Raw genomic sequence first — 16,167 nt, forward strand, 5'->3', positions numbered from 1 at the left:
ATCCCTATATAGGGATCCGAACCCGTGGCCTTAGTGTTGTCAGCACCACACTCTCCCAAGTGAGCCATGGGCCGGCCCCTAGAATTCAGGTTATATTTAACTTTCACTATACCAATTTTTTTTTTAAGATAATGATCAGAATAGTTTATTAAAGGCTGAGTTTTAATATACTGGTAATAAAAATTATTTAACTTTACTTCCATACTTATGCTTCACAGTAACTGATATTCACAACACGTAGAAGAATTAACTTCTTTACAAAGGCAAAAAGAAATGTTACATCTTCATTTGTAATAGAGAGGGAAGTTGAGCACACTGTAGTAGTACCCCTAGGCTAACCATCATTTAAGCAACCAAAAATCCTAAGCAGTCAAAATTTTCCCAGGACAAAATCCTAGGCAAAAACAGTTAAAAGTCAACAAAAGAGTTTTGTGCATAGTCACCCATCTTATATTTTACATAAAAGAAATAATGGCTACATTTACCTATTTTAACGGTAAAAATTCACTAATTTCATTCAAATTCTTATTTAATTATAAAGACCTTAAAAAAGGTTTCTATACTCAATTTTTCAAAATACAATCCAGAAAAAAAATCCTATTGCACATGCAAATCATTCAAAACCTGCCTTTTCTGGACATATATTACATTACTTACATAACAATACTTACATTAGATACAACTGTAATAAATGCATGTGCTATAAGAAATGGCAAAGTTTCAGGAGTTCCATATTCAAAGCAATCCTTCATGAGAGAAAGGCCATTTTTCCCACAAAACAAACATACATAACGAAGCAAATGTAATGGTACTTCTACATCCTGCAAAAAAATATATATCATTATTTTTAAAACTTATCAGGAATAATTTTTATTTTATTAACAAAACTGGAAAGAAATGATCAAACATGAAAATAAACTCAAAAGATATACATGAAAAAACCAAAACATAAAATTTTCCATAAACCTTAGAAGGAAAAGAGATAAACACTTACATTCATATCACAGAATGCCCCTAATATGTTACTTTCTTGAGTTGATATATCCTAATTTTAAAAAAAAAGTAAATAAAATTAGGTCACAAGTACTAAATGACAATCTAAAAATATAAAATTTTCTAAAAGACTGATTTTATAAAAACACAGATTTTGCAACTGCTTCTCACGTACAGTGATATTCCTAACAGAAGCTAATATGAATCAGCTTTAAGGTATATTTTAACCCTACTTCAAAGAAATCATTCTATAGTATGTATTATACATTATCTTGCCTTCTTAAACAAAAACTATTTAACTCTCCTTAAAAATTGAGGTAATGCTTATAAACCTACATCATAAACTAGTTAAGTGGTTTTGAAACTATACTCTGGAATTGCCTAGAGGTATATTCAAGAGTTCCACAATGTGCTTTCCATACATAAGATTTATACCGCCTGAAAGTACACTCATCCATTGCTGGTGAGTGTGTAAGCTGACATGATCTTTTTGGAAGGCAATGTAGCAAAATCTATCAACACTTTAAATGCACATTCCCTTTGCCCCAACAATTCATCTGCTAGGTATTTACCCTAAGGAATCAGAGAAGTTCTGGAAATAACAATGCTCACTGAAGTTAAATAATTAAATAACTCCAAAATTAGAAACAACTAAATCCATCAATAAAATGGCTAAATAAATGGTGGCATAACCATCCAGAGTCTTATGCAGTGCTTAAAAATAAAGTGTAATGGCATGAGGGATTTTGGGGGAATGATGGAAATACTCTAAAATAGGAATGTGGTGATGGTTATACAACTCTTAACTTGCTAAAAATTTACTAAAAATAAATTGTGCACCTTAAACAAGTGATTTTTATAGTATATACGTTATACCTTTAAAAGGTTATTAAAAAGCTATTAAAAAATAAGGTGGAGGCTGGCCAGTTAGCTCAACTGTTAGCACACAGTGTTGGGAACACCAAGGTCAACAGTTCGGACCCCCATATGAGCCAGCCAACAAAAACAAAAACTAAGAAAGGTAGATCCGTTTGGACAAGCAAATAAAGATAATACCTCTTATTACATTTTTTAAAAAACAGAATTTATAACCATGATCTGATGTTCATAATTTTTTAAATGTTTGAAATATCTGAACTAATTTGATAACAATGGTTTGCTTCTTTTGTTTTGGGGGTTTTTTTTGGAGAAAATAAGGAGGTTCAAGGCTTTTTAAAGTCTGTATTTTGTATATTCTGTATTTTTTTTTAATTTGTCACACTGAAAATGTTGCTTTTATAGTCAGAAAACTACATACTTTCTCAAATCTGCCAAAGGAACCCATCCATACACTGCCATTACCTATTGTGTATCTTTAAGTTCTACTGCTGAAATAAAGTTTGAAAACAACTGACTGAAAGCAATCACAGAATTCTCACGGCATTTCAAAATAAACAAAAAATGTCCTCAGTGAAAACACTTGTCAAAGTAAGTATACTACACCTCCTAAACTTGCTCCCAAGCTTCCACTATCAGGGAGTTTTATGTCATTCTCAACAAAACTTTTCATTGTCTTCAAAAAGTCCAGGATTTAAGAATTCCTGTGGTATTGTTAAATACAGAATCAACAACCAAGTGAATCATGCTGGAATATTAGATTAGAGTCAAGATTTCTGGTGCCTAACATGAGCGCAGCTAGAAAATCTCCTAATAGAATCCTATACTGTTGTGAAACATGTTACTCTCGGACTTGGTTACACCTATTTTGGCCACTCAGATCAACTGTTTTACCAGTTCATATTTCTACTCTGGATACATGAAGATAGTATCCTCAAGTGTTATTATACTCTCATTTTAAGTAGTATTTAAAGAGTTAACACATATCTGTAGGTACCAACACTAGGAACAATAGTAGGAAGTCTCACTAAAAGCTTAATCAACATTTTTCTTTCAAAAATTCTAATTTTAGGTAATTCCTGAGGGCCTTAAGAAATGCATCAGTGATTTCAAAAGGTTTTTTGAGTCTTTTTTTTAATCAAAACCTCATATTTACTAAATGAGATGATGCCATCCTATTTTAAGAAGAAAAAGAAATTTGCTTACTATTTTATGAGAGAAATAAATGAGTTAACTACAGATAAGTAATTCTTTATGTAATTAAGCAAATGCTGCTCCATGATCAAACCAGGAAGAACTGAAGCTCAGTGGACTACAAATAAAATTCCTGCTTACAAAGAAGTCAGTTTACCAGCCAGCTGCTGTAAATAAATAAATAAATAAATAAATGTCAGTTGGTGTTGGAATCACCAGACTAGGTTTAGAAATATGTAAATAACAATGTACATATTTAATCTGCCTGATCATACCACTCATATACGAGGGTATTAAAAAAAGAATCTGTGGAAAAATAGAATTTAAAGATAATACAAATCCTTTCATGAACTTTTTGAAGACATCTAATATTTAACAGAAATGCAGTGATATCTCTCCTTTCTACAATTTTTATACTCACTTTCATTCTAGTTAGGAAAAACTTACAACGCTAAAGCAATACATATCTCATAGTATCACACAAAATTATTCAGGATAAAGAATGCTACTAGGGGCTGGCCGGTTAGCTCTGTTGGTTAGAGCACAGCCTTATAATACCAAGATCATGGGTTTGAATCCCATACAAGCTGGCTGCCAAAACAAACAAAAAATGCAACTAGCTCCCCTCCAAAAATATTTTTATCCTCAATTAGTATTACTTATTTCCACTTACCAGATATTTTAAAAATATTATCAGCTTTTATAGGGAGGGTAGGAAGGAAAGGGAGAGGTAAGGATGTGGATAAGGAAGGGCTCCAAGTTCCCCTCTTATTCAGTACTCGCAATGGATGCAATAACACAATGATTAGTTTGAAATGATCAAGAAATAGTGGAGTATAATAATAAAACCTGGATTCTTCTCAAGAAAGTGCTATGCAAACCCAACCAAATCTTTTAATCTCAGTAAGCCAGTTCCCTCTTCCATAAAATAAAGGTGTTGACCACATTTCCAAAATCACAGCTATCAAAATACACGTGAGTTTTGAATCTTTTCCTTCTAAAAGAGTTTTGGCCAAGTTGTGCCTCTTAAAAAAAAAAACTAAAAATCAAAATCAAAGGCTATATTGGGAAAGGATGGCACAGCAGTACAAAAGGAAGACTAGATGGACTATCTCCTTAAAGAAAAGTGAGATAAAAATCTCTAGTAAGCTCCACTGCAATGCACATTAAGTACTGGTTTTCTTTAACTGTTTATGTGTATATATACACATATTTATAAATATGTATATATAATTATAATATATATGTATTTAGATCTAAGACCCTTTGAAACAGTTGACCCTTAATTACATATGGCCACTGGGACAGAAACTAGGAATTTTAGGGTATTTGTAACAGATCAGTGCTAAGATATTAGAAACCTGGGAAGCAACTATTACAAACAGAAAGCCAAAGAAGCACATACCTAATATAGAATTCTGTATAAGGAGGTTCCTCCTTTACTTTAATCTATGGGTGTTTTTTCATTAGAATTTTTCATCAAAGACCTTATGAAATAATTGCTTTCAACCAAGCAGTCACATGGAACGATTATCAAGAACAGTAATAATGAGGCACTTCATTCCAAAAGGGAAAGTATAGATGAGTGTAAACTATGCCTACATTTGGAGATTATCATTTTTGAAAGTCAGAAAGAAAAAAAAACCACAGATGAGCAAATTGACTTTAGGAACGTAACAGCAAATTTAGTATTATAGTTCTATACTGTTAAGAAATTTTTAACTAAAGAAAATTTATTTCCGCATGAATTTCACATATCTAGGTCCCTAACCAAACTACTTTCAGTATCTTTCAACTACCAATTTAAGACATTAAAACACAATTTACATGGTGTTCTTAAGGTTAAATTTTTCAGGTTTACACATGAATCCCCTTTTTGTTGAAAAAAGATTCTAAGATGGCATTTTTTTAGAATGTTTAATATATCTTTTATCGTGTAAGAGATTATTTTAAAAGTTTCTATATGGGAAATAACAGACTAGGAATTCTAGAAGACAGAGCACAATCTGATTTAAAATATTCATATGGAGAATTGTAATAGGGAAAATATCTGCCTCCTAGGTTACGTTTTTAAATAGTCTCAATTCAATGTGAAAATATTCCAGTAAAGGACTATTATTTTTAGATGAAGGAAGAGAAGTTTAGAGAAGTCAGATACAAACATTACAGAATATGGAGAAAAGAACCAGACACTAAGTTTTTTAAAAAGCATGTGGTAGATTCTCTAATGGTCACAACTCTTCCCACCCTGGGATGCACAAGAAAGAGAATGTACAAGATATAAGATGAAACTTTACCTCTCCCCACATTTAGAGATGGAATCTACTTCACAACCCCTTTAAACATGAACTGTCCTTGTGAATTACTTCAACCAAAAGAATGTGGCAGAATCAGTACTGTGCCATTTCAGAGGATGGACCTTAAGAAAACTTATAGCTTCTGTTTTTACCTTCCTGCAGCACTCCTAAGACTACCATGTAAGGAAACCGGTCTACCCTAGTGGAGAATGAGAAGCCACGTAGAGAAAATATAAGGAATCCCAGACAACAGCCAGCACCAACTGTCAGACACACAAGTAAGACCTGGACCTTCCAACCCATCTGACTCTCAAAATAAATGCAGCTGCATTAAGTGGTGGGCTAAGGAAATGCCCAACCAATCCACAGAAACACAAGAAATAATAAACTGTTTGTTAAGCCACTAATACATTAACATGTAACTCTCTCAATTCCCACTATGTCTACAAAGAATTCCTATTATCTGAGTAAGTCTAAGGTAAGTTAGTAAACTCTTGGAAATGCCTGTAAAAATATCACTAATAGAGTCAAACATCTTGACTCACAACAGAAAATAGTATTATTTAAAACCACAAATCACAGATAATTTGTTAAACATTTTTCTCGATGGAAGGGAATTCCAAAGTCTGTATCCTATGTCTCTTAAGATGAATTTAAAATTCTATGTGATTCTTTTTCCTCACCATTATTTCTGGACTCAAAATAAGCATAGATCTGTACCAGCAAAATGTTTAGATCACAAACAGTTTGATGTTTATGAGTTCTATTTACAAATCTTTGCTTTATAAGACTATGCTGAGCAAATTTTCAACACAAATTGCTAGGGAAGTGTTCTGGATAAAACTGCAATAATTTTGGTAACAGTAGTGACTTATAAATCTTCCACCAAAAGTAACTGTCTTCATATGTATTCATAAGTGAGAAACAGACTGCCAAGCTAACTATGACTTGGTATTACTTAAAAATTCACAATACCCATTTTTACATACCTCTATAGTAGGATGAGTATTATGCTTATAAGCAGTATATAAGGGAAACTGAATTTGAAAAATTTTTGCCACACATAGTAAGAGTTTTTCCTTCTCATCTGTACTCCATAAACCAAAAGGATCAGAACTCTTTGAAGATTCCTCCTCAGTCAGATCACAAATTCTTGCAGAGTTTGATTTTTTTTCTATTGATTTTTGTCTTTCTGTACTTCCTTCATTACATTCTCTATCTACATTCAGTGGTTCTTCCGCTTGATTAGTCTCATCTTGCCACGTGGAATCTATGTTAACAGTAGTACAATGTTTACAAAGCTGGTCCCGGAGCACTTGAACTTGGGCAATCACTAAGTTAATAAGTGCACACACTACTTGGTTAAAAATCTCCAAATGCTTATATTCCTTGAAACAGCATAGACATTGCCTACAAGAGAAAAAAAAAATTCAATAAATGAATGCTTCCTAGAGAGGCAACAGTTACATTTTCTAATAAGTAATATAAAAAAAAAAAAAAGTAAGCAAATACTAAAATACTTTTTTCCTAGATGTCAGTTTTTGTTTTTCTCCTTCCTACTGGGGTAGCACCATAATAACTTATAATGATAGCATCACACCAAGAACTGGTACTTTAGCTAGTATCGTCGCCATGTTAGGTTTACTGCTATCATGCTCCATTTTCTGTATGTATTTATCTGCTCTTCTACACGAGGAACTATTTAAGAACAAAAATCACAGCATGTATCTTTGCTTCTCGAATACTAAGTACTCAATATATGTTCATTAAATATTAGGAAACTGGCTATAATAAAATACCTTATTAGTAAAGCTAGGTGATTACTTAACATAAGAGATTTTGTTGTCAACTAATGAAACAGCTACATTTTTAAATTAATAATCTGTTAAAGGCTTCTTTGGAGGGGTGTTTCAACTCTATTTGGCAGATCAAAAGTGTTTAGGAACACCCATACACACTCACACCCATACATGCTTCAAGTCCACTAAAAAAATATATACAGGAAAACAAAGAGTCAGTAAGTATTATACACAAATCCAGTTCTCTTAGACATGTTCAGTTAGAAGCACAACACCTGGCACATTGGGAATAATTAAAAGGGTCTGGTGAATCAATAAGTAAATAATACACACACAAGTACCTGGTTCTAATAACATTTGTATCCAATGATGATTGACAGTTAAACAACTATTACTTATAACTCACACCTAATAATATTATCAAAACAAATTAAAACATCTACAGTGTAGTCCAAATAGATCACCAACCCCCTGTATGACCATGCAGAAATAATTTCATTTCTCCATGTGTGATGAATTTGAACTATCGTCACAAATTCTTTGATACTCTTCCATATAAAAGTGAAGCCCAACTTTCCTCCCCTTGAACGTGGACAGGACTCGCTTCTAATGAATAAGAATGTAGCAGAAATTACATGTGTGACATCTGAGACTAGGTCATAGAAGACAGTGCCACTTCTGCCTTACTCTCTTTTGGATCACTCACTCTGTGGGAAGCCAGCTATCATGTTGTAAAAATATTCAAGCAGCCTATCGAGGGGTCCACATGAGGAAGAACTGTGGCCTCCCATTAACAACCAGTACTAACTTGACAACCATGTAAAGTCAGCCAATTTGGAAGCAGATCCACCAGCCCCATACTTTTTAGTGCTCCTCTTAGTCATGAAAGGACAGCCAAGGATAACAAAACTTTCATAAAATACCTGTGCCACCAAAAGCAGATAAAAACAAACAGTAAAAAGAAATTCAGAGAAAATAGATAAAAAGCAGGAAGAAATAAAAGGGTTTTAACTGTTAATTTATATCATGAGAGACATAAGATACTAGATTACTAAAACAAGAATGGAATATTTATAAAAATATAAATTCAGATTACAAAATAGAACACTTTAATGTATACAAATATATATTATATACCTGTTTGTATACAAACTATTTACAACTTAAAAGCCAATTAAAATTATACCAATTTGCAAAATTCAACAGAAAATCCAAAAGGTAAAAATGAAATCTCCCATAAAGTAGAACACAGACTGATAATGGAAAGAAAAAGTAAATAATCAATCAAGAAGATACAATATCTGACTAATAATAGTTCCAGGAAGACAGAGTAAAAATACAGACGTAAGGAAATAATGAAATAAAAGTTTCAGACTGAAAGGCTCACCAAAATACATACCATCATGAAATTTCTGAAGCTGAGGAAGGATAAAGATCCCTATCAGGGAGGATGGTAAAAGCAACAAGGAAAAGCTCAAGAACAAAAATAGCTAATACTTCTCCAAAGCAATACTGGAACCTAGAATACAATGGAGTGATACTCCAAAAATTCTGAGAAAAATAATTTTCCACCTAGAATTCTGTATCCAACAAAAACTATCAATAAGCATAAGGGTAAAATAGGCCTAAAAGACCTGAAGGCCTAAAAGACACTTGTCTTCAGTATATCCTTTCCCAGAAAAGATGTCCTCCTAACAAAACAAGAAAGTAAACCAATAAAGACGACAAGATGAAATCCAGGAAACTGGAGATCCAATACAGGAGAAAAGCAAAAGGAATTTCAAGGATGAGCTCTGAAGGGAAGATAGCTGTTTAGTAATCGCAGAGAGCAAACAATAGACTGGAGCAAAAGGACAAAAGTCAAATGAGAATGGGGGAGGGGGAGAAATAATAGCTCACCTAATGATGTATAAGAATGTAAAAATTAGTAGTAAAAAGGACTGGAAAGTTTGGAAAAAATTAGTGATCCACCACAGAAAATTAATCAAATGAAAAGCAAGTTAGTAAATCCCAGGAAACAGAGAATGTACAAAATATAAAATGAATCCCAGAACTTTTTCTGGCTCATTAATGGACATGTTTTTACTTTTTATAACTACCCTAAAAACTGATAAAACTATATTGAGAGGATGGAGAAGGTAAAAGAATGAAATCATAAAAAAAAGTTCATAGGTTATACCTAAAATGGATAGATGAAGCAACAGCAGTATAATAACAGTACTTCGGAATACAGAGGTTAATATCAAAACCAGTATCTGAAACAGGGAACAAGGGACTTATTTTTTTAATTATAGGCTTTTTCATACCAATTGACTTTTAAAACTCTGTATATATTACTTGTATTTATATAGCAATATCATACACACCCTTCCACCATCTGAAGTTATCCTATATACTTCCCAGTCCTACTCCTATAATTTCCAGCCTTATAAGACTTTATTACCCAATGCTTGCCCACCTGAGAAGAATGGGCTTACATTTAAAAACATGCAATGATAAAATTTCTAAATGGTTAGCATAAAATATGTAGATTTAATTAATAAAATTAATGCTAAATAAATATTCATGATGAACCTACATGTCAAAATGAAATTGCCAAGCAGGGTTCTAGAATTCCATCAACAAATATTCTAATGGGTCTAACATCATTTTCCCTAGCTTGGTACTGATGGAAACATGAAAAGACTACTACTCCACAGTATTCAACCTCAGCAAAAATTGTTTTATATATGAGCTCATTTCTGAAAAGTACTGCTTTAAATAGTGCTCAATATTAATATCCCACTGGCCAAACAAATTTCTTCATGCCAAAATAAAAGGCAGGGCCTTAAAGAGTAGAGCACATACATTAACCTACTCAAAAACAATAGTTCTAAAACTATTCTAAAAAATAGTTTATTAAAAGAATGAAAAAATAAAAGTAATAGTTTCAAACATTAAGCACCAATGACAGGAATAAAAGGTACAATTTTTGGTCTAAAAATACAAAGATCTGACAGAACCTCACCCTGGCTGGCATCCAGAGTTCTTACAGGGAAGAAATCCTGAAATAAAGTTAAGAAGTACATAGCTAGGAAATAGTAAAGAGCTTTGCATGCCTGCTAAGGAACATGGAATTTACAAGATATAAACCTAAGCCTGTTTTGTAATGAGCTTAAAGCAAGTCATAAAAACTAGCAACACTTCCAACATGATTATGTCCTGTTGTATTGGTGCCTTTGTCATGGACGATATTCTTTTCAAACCCTTATATGCTCTTTCCCCAATTTAAATTCCTCAATTTATTCCATTCTTTTCCCTCCCCATTCTTTGAATTAGTTTTCCTCCTATTCAATTCCCAATCACTGAGGTGATATTAATAAAACAATAAAAAATCTATTAAACCAATATATACAACTAACTTCCCTAACCTTAACAGACAAAATAAAGGAATGGTAGCTACATGACTGCTTCACAGCAGTTAAAAATGACGTGACACTGAGGGTTGCGATCCGTTGCCGGACACGAAAAAAGACAAAAAGGGGGAAAAAAATAAAAAAAATGATGACAGATAATATTTGATGACATGGAGAGACTGATCACAGTTAACTGTACATGAAAAATAAGATAATAAAACATATATATAGTAAAACCATATTTTTATAAAATTTTAAACTATACTGTTCACAAAGTCACACCAAGGTTATACACAAAAAGGTGCCATGTTTTTGGTTTTGGGGGTTTTTTTTTTAGCTGTGATTCTGTGCATTTTCCAAAGTTTTTTTTTTTATAATGAATATATCATTTAAATGAGAAAAATATAAAGTATTAAAATCTTTGTAATGATTATAAACATTAAACGCTTATCAACAAACTATTTTTTAAAAATATATTCTAGTTAGTACACTAGAAAAATACTTCTTCACCACTGATAATCTATTGATAATCTTATGAAAGTGACTAACACTTTTCTTCTAGGAAACTTATAAATAACATTTTTTATGAAATGTTGTGGGTTTATTAGTGCACTAAGGTCCATTTATGGACTCCCATGAACAATGGCCCCAAGTTAAGAATCCTTTTGTAGATTAACTGTGCTTTATTAATAGCTGATCATCTCCCACAAGAAACACAATCTTAATCTAGGCAACAATGTTTTCTGATGCCTTCCATAACAATTTAGGGATGGTGGAGGTGAGGTAGGAGGAGACAACGGCTAAAAATTGCTACTACAAAGGACTATGATCCAACTAGATATTTTATTTTCAACTCCTCCTTTCTTCTACCAACATGAACAATAAAGAGTACAATATTCTATTTTTATTACTTCCAAGTAAAAACTATTCATACTCATCAGCATGTGAACAGAATTATACATGTTACAAACTGTTTTCCAGCTTGACATTTCATGCTTTACCTTATATAACCTTCAACTTCATTTTCAAAAATAAATTTTAATAATTTAATTAAAATAGCTGTTTAGTAAATTATTTTATCAAATACAGTGCTAAACACTTTGTTTCCTCATAACCTAATATAGTAGTAGCTTTCATATTATTCTAATTTCACAAATGAGGAAATGAGAGCTTACAAAAGTTAACTAATTTGTCATAACCATCCAGTTCACAGGTGATGAAACAAGACTGGAACCCTTGTCTTTCTGGCTCCAAGGCCACACTCTTAAGCACTGCACTCTAGAACAGCATGAGTTAAAGCAGAGGCTCTTTAACAGTTTGGGGGCTAACACTTTGATATTCTGATGAAACCTACAAATTACTGCCTAAAACTGTACATACTGAAATTTCCTTTATAATTTCATTCCCATCCATAGACTGCAGGTTAAAAATTCCTAATACAGGGATAAAGAATATGCATCTAGAATAAATGTGGACTAAGAATAGAAAAATATAACTCCCATTCCATCTCCACCAATAACTAGTGGTAAAACTTTAGAAAAATCATTTTATTTCTCTGGATTTCATTTTACTCAGTGGCACACCCCTAGATCCTGAAATTAGAAGTGTGGTTTTTTCCTAGTATAACATGTAGTCACCTAGCTGTAGTTACAACAAATAAATTCAAAATCCTCAGATGCAATATTTCTCAGCAAATCACTTAGATTATTGTTAATTTTAAATTATTAACATATTAGTATTATGAAATATTCATTTATCTATTCCACCCATAATGAAAGGAATAGCAACCACTGCTAAACTTAGTTGAAAGAAATTCAGCTGGTAACACACACAAAAGAGACGCCACCGTGCCAGCCAGCTGCCAAAAAAAAAAGATGACAATAATAATGGCACACAAATTTTAAGCATTTAAAACCTACAAACTCTTTTGGACCTAATATATCTACCAATTTTATTGACACAGAGAAAGAAAAAAAATAGAAGAAAAATGGACACTATTATAGAGCAAATGATATTTAAAATTAAACTATTCTGGGCCGGCCTGTGGCTCACTCGGTAGAGTGCGGTGCTGATAACACCAAGGCCACGGGTTCGGATCCCATATAGGGATGGCTGGTTCGCTCACTGGGTGAGCGTGGTGCTGACAACACCAAGTCGAGGGTTAAGATCCCCTTACCGGTCATCTTTAAAAAAAAATAAAATAAAATAAAAAAAATAAAAAAAATAAAATTAAACTATTCTGCTAAACTATTTACGATCAACAAAAATAGAAGAAAAATGGACACTATTATAGAGCAAATGATATTTAAAATTAAACTATTCTGCTAAACTCTTTACGATCAATCAGCTAGACTGTGTATCTCAGGGCACTCATCTATATGTCACTGCATTTAACATGTTTATTGATCACTGTGCACAATGCTTCAAACATTCTTACCCACAAAAACTTTAGGACTAGAAAGTTTAAAGTGAATAGGAACACAAGTTAGAATTATCAGCCATGACCAGCTAAAACCACCCTGAGGAACAGAAATTTGCAAATCTTTATTACAAACTTTGATTGTATTAATTATTGTGTTCCCTGAAGTTTTTTTTTATTTGCTATATTCTCAATATATGTATTATTTAGAAACCAGTCTAATATACATAACTATTATAAAAAAAGGAACAAACAGCAAGTGGCTTCAAATGTCCTGCACAGATTATTTTTTTAAAGAATTAAATTTGTTAAGACTGTGGCCATGCCATAAAAATTATTTAATCTCTCCAAAATAATTATGTTTCAGAATTTCAGTCACTCCCACATACCTAAATAATGGAGGGGTAAAGAAAGAAATCAATTTTTATGCTCATGTTTTAAAAATAGGACCATGTTCAACCCCATGAATAGGGAAAAGGTAAGAACACTGATAAACTGTCATTTAATGACTAAAGGTATTCAACACCCTAAAAGGAAAATTTTGATGACAAACAATGGCAATTTAAAATACGAATCATAAGGTTAGTCTTGAAAATACCTAAACATGCATACCTCTGCGTCCAGGAATTGATATAAGCAAATATTTTGAGAGTATGTTCCTTTCTGAGCTGCAGTCCATCACCACCTTCTACATCTGATACTAAAATAAAGTAGAAAAAAGAGTTTTAAAAATGATGAATAATAAACCAACATTAAAACCAATAGTTCAAAATAAAAGCTAGATTTACAAATGCAAACATTTCTGTATTCTTTTGATTTCATCAAAGAAAATAAGTCTTATTTTATTTAATGACTAATTTGAGCTTAAGAACAGATTTTTGACAGACGTAATGGGGTAGACAGGGACACTTTGCCATTATTCTGGTATTATCTCTCAACTCCAAGTCCACCCTTCTGTTTTGTGATGCTGGGGCTGGGATCCCACAAGCTACATTTTTCATTTCCAGCTGGATTCCTGTTAAAATCTCCCTACAGTGCCTACAGGCCTAGAAGATGACTAGAAAGCAGGAGAGACCAAGGACTTGTTAGCTTGCTGTATGTGACAGCATTACCCACCAGCAGCATTCATTCCAGCCTCCAATTTCTCTTAGCATTCCAAGAACCAGTCTCATGGTACCCCTCTCAAAAGGTACCAGCAGTAGCCAGGCAGCATCCCTTCCTTGAAGTCCTAGCTTCCTTCACAGGGCTCTCATTTAAGTTATTAGATTCTGACAACTCTCCTTCCTGTGTTTTTCCAGCCTTAGGGAAGACTGGCTGCTTCCTGTAGTTATAATCACCATCACCACCTCTGGGTTTCCTCCAGGTTCTCTCTTTGCTCATTAAACATCTAACATCTGTGTAATTATTTCTCTTTATTAAATTCCCTCTTCACTTTTCCTGACTAGACCCTTATTGTATGGCATTTCACATACACTATGTACCACTCTGTCAGGAATTTCAAGTTAAAACAAGAGAAACTATATAAAGAAAAACACAATTTGGCTACTGATCCAAATAAGTCTTCTCATGAAAAATGTTTGATTATACAAGATCAGGGGTCATCAAATTTTTCTGCAAAAGGCCAGAAAATAAAAATTTTAGGCTTTCCAGGCCATACTGTTTCTGTTACAACCATGCAACTCTGCTGTTGTATCATGAAAGCAGCCAGACAATATGTAAACAAATGAACCTGACCACGTTACAAAAACAAGCAGCTGACCAAATCTGGCCCATAGGCCACAGTTGCCAACTCCACGGTAGACAAAGGTGAACAAGATAACACAACCCATGGCATTTAAATCTTCGCTGTGTCTAGAAGTCATTATTTCTGCATACATCATTGTATTTGTTGAGCACTACATGTGCTAGGTACTAGATATATAATGGTGAATGAAAGGGCAATAGTCCCCACCTCATGGAACTTCGTCTAGTGGTGAAGAGGAAGAACAAAAAGAGATAAATGAATAGATATAAATGTGCACACATATTGTGATAAGTACCAAGAAGAAACCAAGTAGAGTGTTGTGCAGCATATAATACAGGATAACACACCTTAGAATGTGGAATTAGGAAGGCTTTCTGAGGAAGTGATTTTTAAGCAAAGACTGAAAGTTTAAGAAGTCACACATTGAAAAAGAGAGAGATTACATCATTCTAGGCAAAGAAGTTCATGTTTAAAGAGAAGCCACAGGATGATATGAAGAGAGAAGCCAGGATTATCACTGTGCACAGATCCTGAGAACACAAGTTCAGAGAGGAGCAAAAAAATAAAGCCCTCTAAGTAAGATGGTTCTGAGGTGGGGGGACTGAATATATAGTTTACATTTTATTTAAATGAAATGATTTTTACCTTTTATTGTAAAGAGTTTTAAACATCAAGTTTGCAGATGAATTAAATACAGATGGAAATTTACACACACACACACTCACCACCTTGGCAACTTCTAATCACAGGAATGAAAAAAAACTGTACAACTCACGGAATGTACTGTAAGTACAATATACTACTTGGCTCAGCAGTGAACAATATTTACATTGTCTTATCATAAATACACAACACTGATTCAAAAAAAAATTTTTAAGTCCTTGGTAAGGGTTAAAGAGCTAATCCTCTTCTACAGGAGGAAGTCAACAGACCAGAAGACTGACAGACCTTCCATAGGAAGAAGTCAACAGCTGAAAATATATATCAAGAAATAGCAATATAATCTTATTTAGACACAGGCAGGTAAAAGCTCCTGGGGAAAAGTCAGATAAAACACAAAATGATTAAAAATGGGGATGCTATAAGAGACTGCTGTTTTTTGTTACAAAGCCCTATAAAACTATTTGACTTTTTAAACAATTCGGAAATATTACTTAATAAAAATTAAAACAAAACACAAAAGAAATAGGTCTCTTTATCTAAAAGTTATTTCTTATGAACAAAATTCATACCATACCTATTCGGTGACTAAAATTAAAGAAAAGTTTAAATCAAACCATTTGTATCCCTAACTCCTGGGACGTCTGCAAGAATACAATATAAGTTAAAAATTTAACTGGCGGGAAGAGACTCTTTTAAAAAAATAAGACAAGACTATTTTTAATAGCGTAATAGGGAAAGAATGCAGACTGAGATGAGTGAAATGAAAAGTACTGTCCATTAGAAGATT

General features: G+C 33.0%; 1 protein-coding gene across 1 annotated transcript in view; it reads right to left on the reverse strand.

Annotated features, from left to right (window-relative positions):
* The window catches only part of LOC103588465 (ubiquitin carboxyl-terminal hydrolase 34-like), a 49,067-nt gene extending 34,714 nt beyond the window's left edge, over positions 1 to 14,353 (reverse strand). The window contains exons 1-5 of the mRNA XM_008570140.1: positions 14,167 to 14,353; positions 13,586 to 13,673; positions 6,350 to 6,770; positions 995 to 1,045; positions 672 to 821 (exon numbers count right to left, since the gene is read on the reverse strand). Coding sequence (XP_008568362.1) covers positions 672 to 821; positions 995 to 1,045; positions 6,350 to 6,770; positions 13,586 to 13,673; positions 14,167 to 14,353 — 897 coding nt within the window. The remainder of the gene's footprint in view (positions 1 to 671; positions 822 to 994; positions 1,046 to 6,349; positions 6,771 to 13,585; positions 13,674 to 14,166) is intronic.
* Between the last annotated feature and the right edge of the window lie 1,814 nt (positions 14,354 to 16,167).

This window comes from Galeopterus variegatus, unplaced genomic scaffold, assembly GCF_000696425.1.
Source record: "Galeopterus variegatus unplaced genomic scaffold, G_variegatus-3.0.2 Scaffold574, whole genome shotgun sequence".
In the NCBI taxonomy this organism is placed as follows: domain Eukaryota; kingdom Metazoa; phylum Chordata; class Mammalia; order Dermoptera; family Cynocephalidae; genus Galeopterus; species Galeopterus variegatus.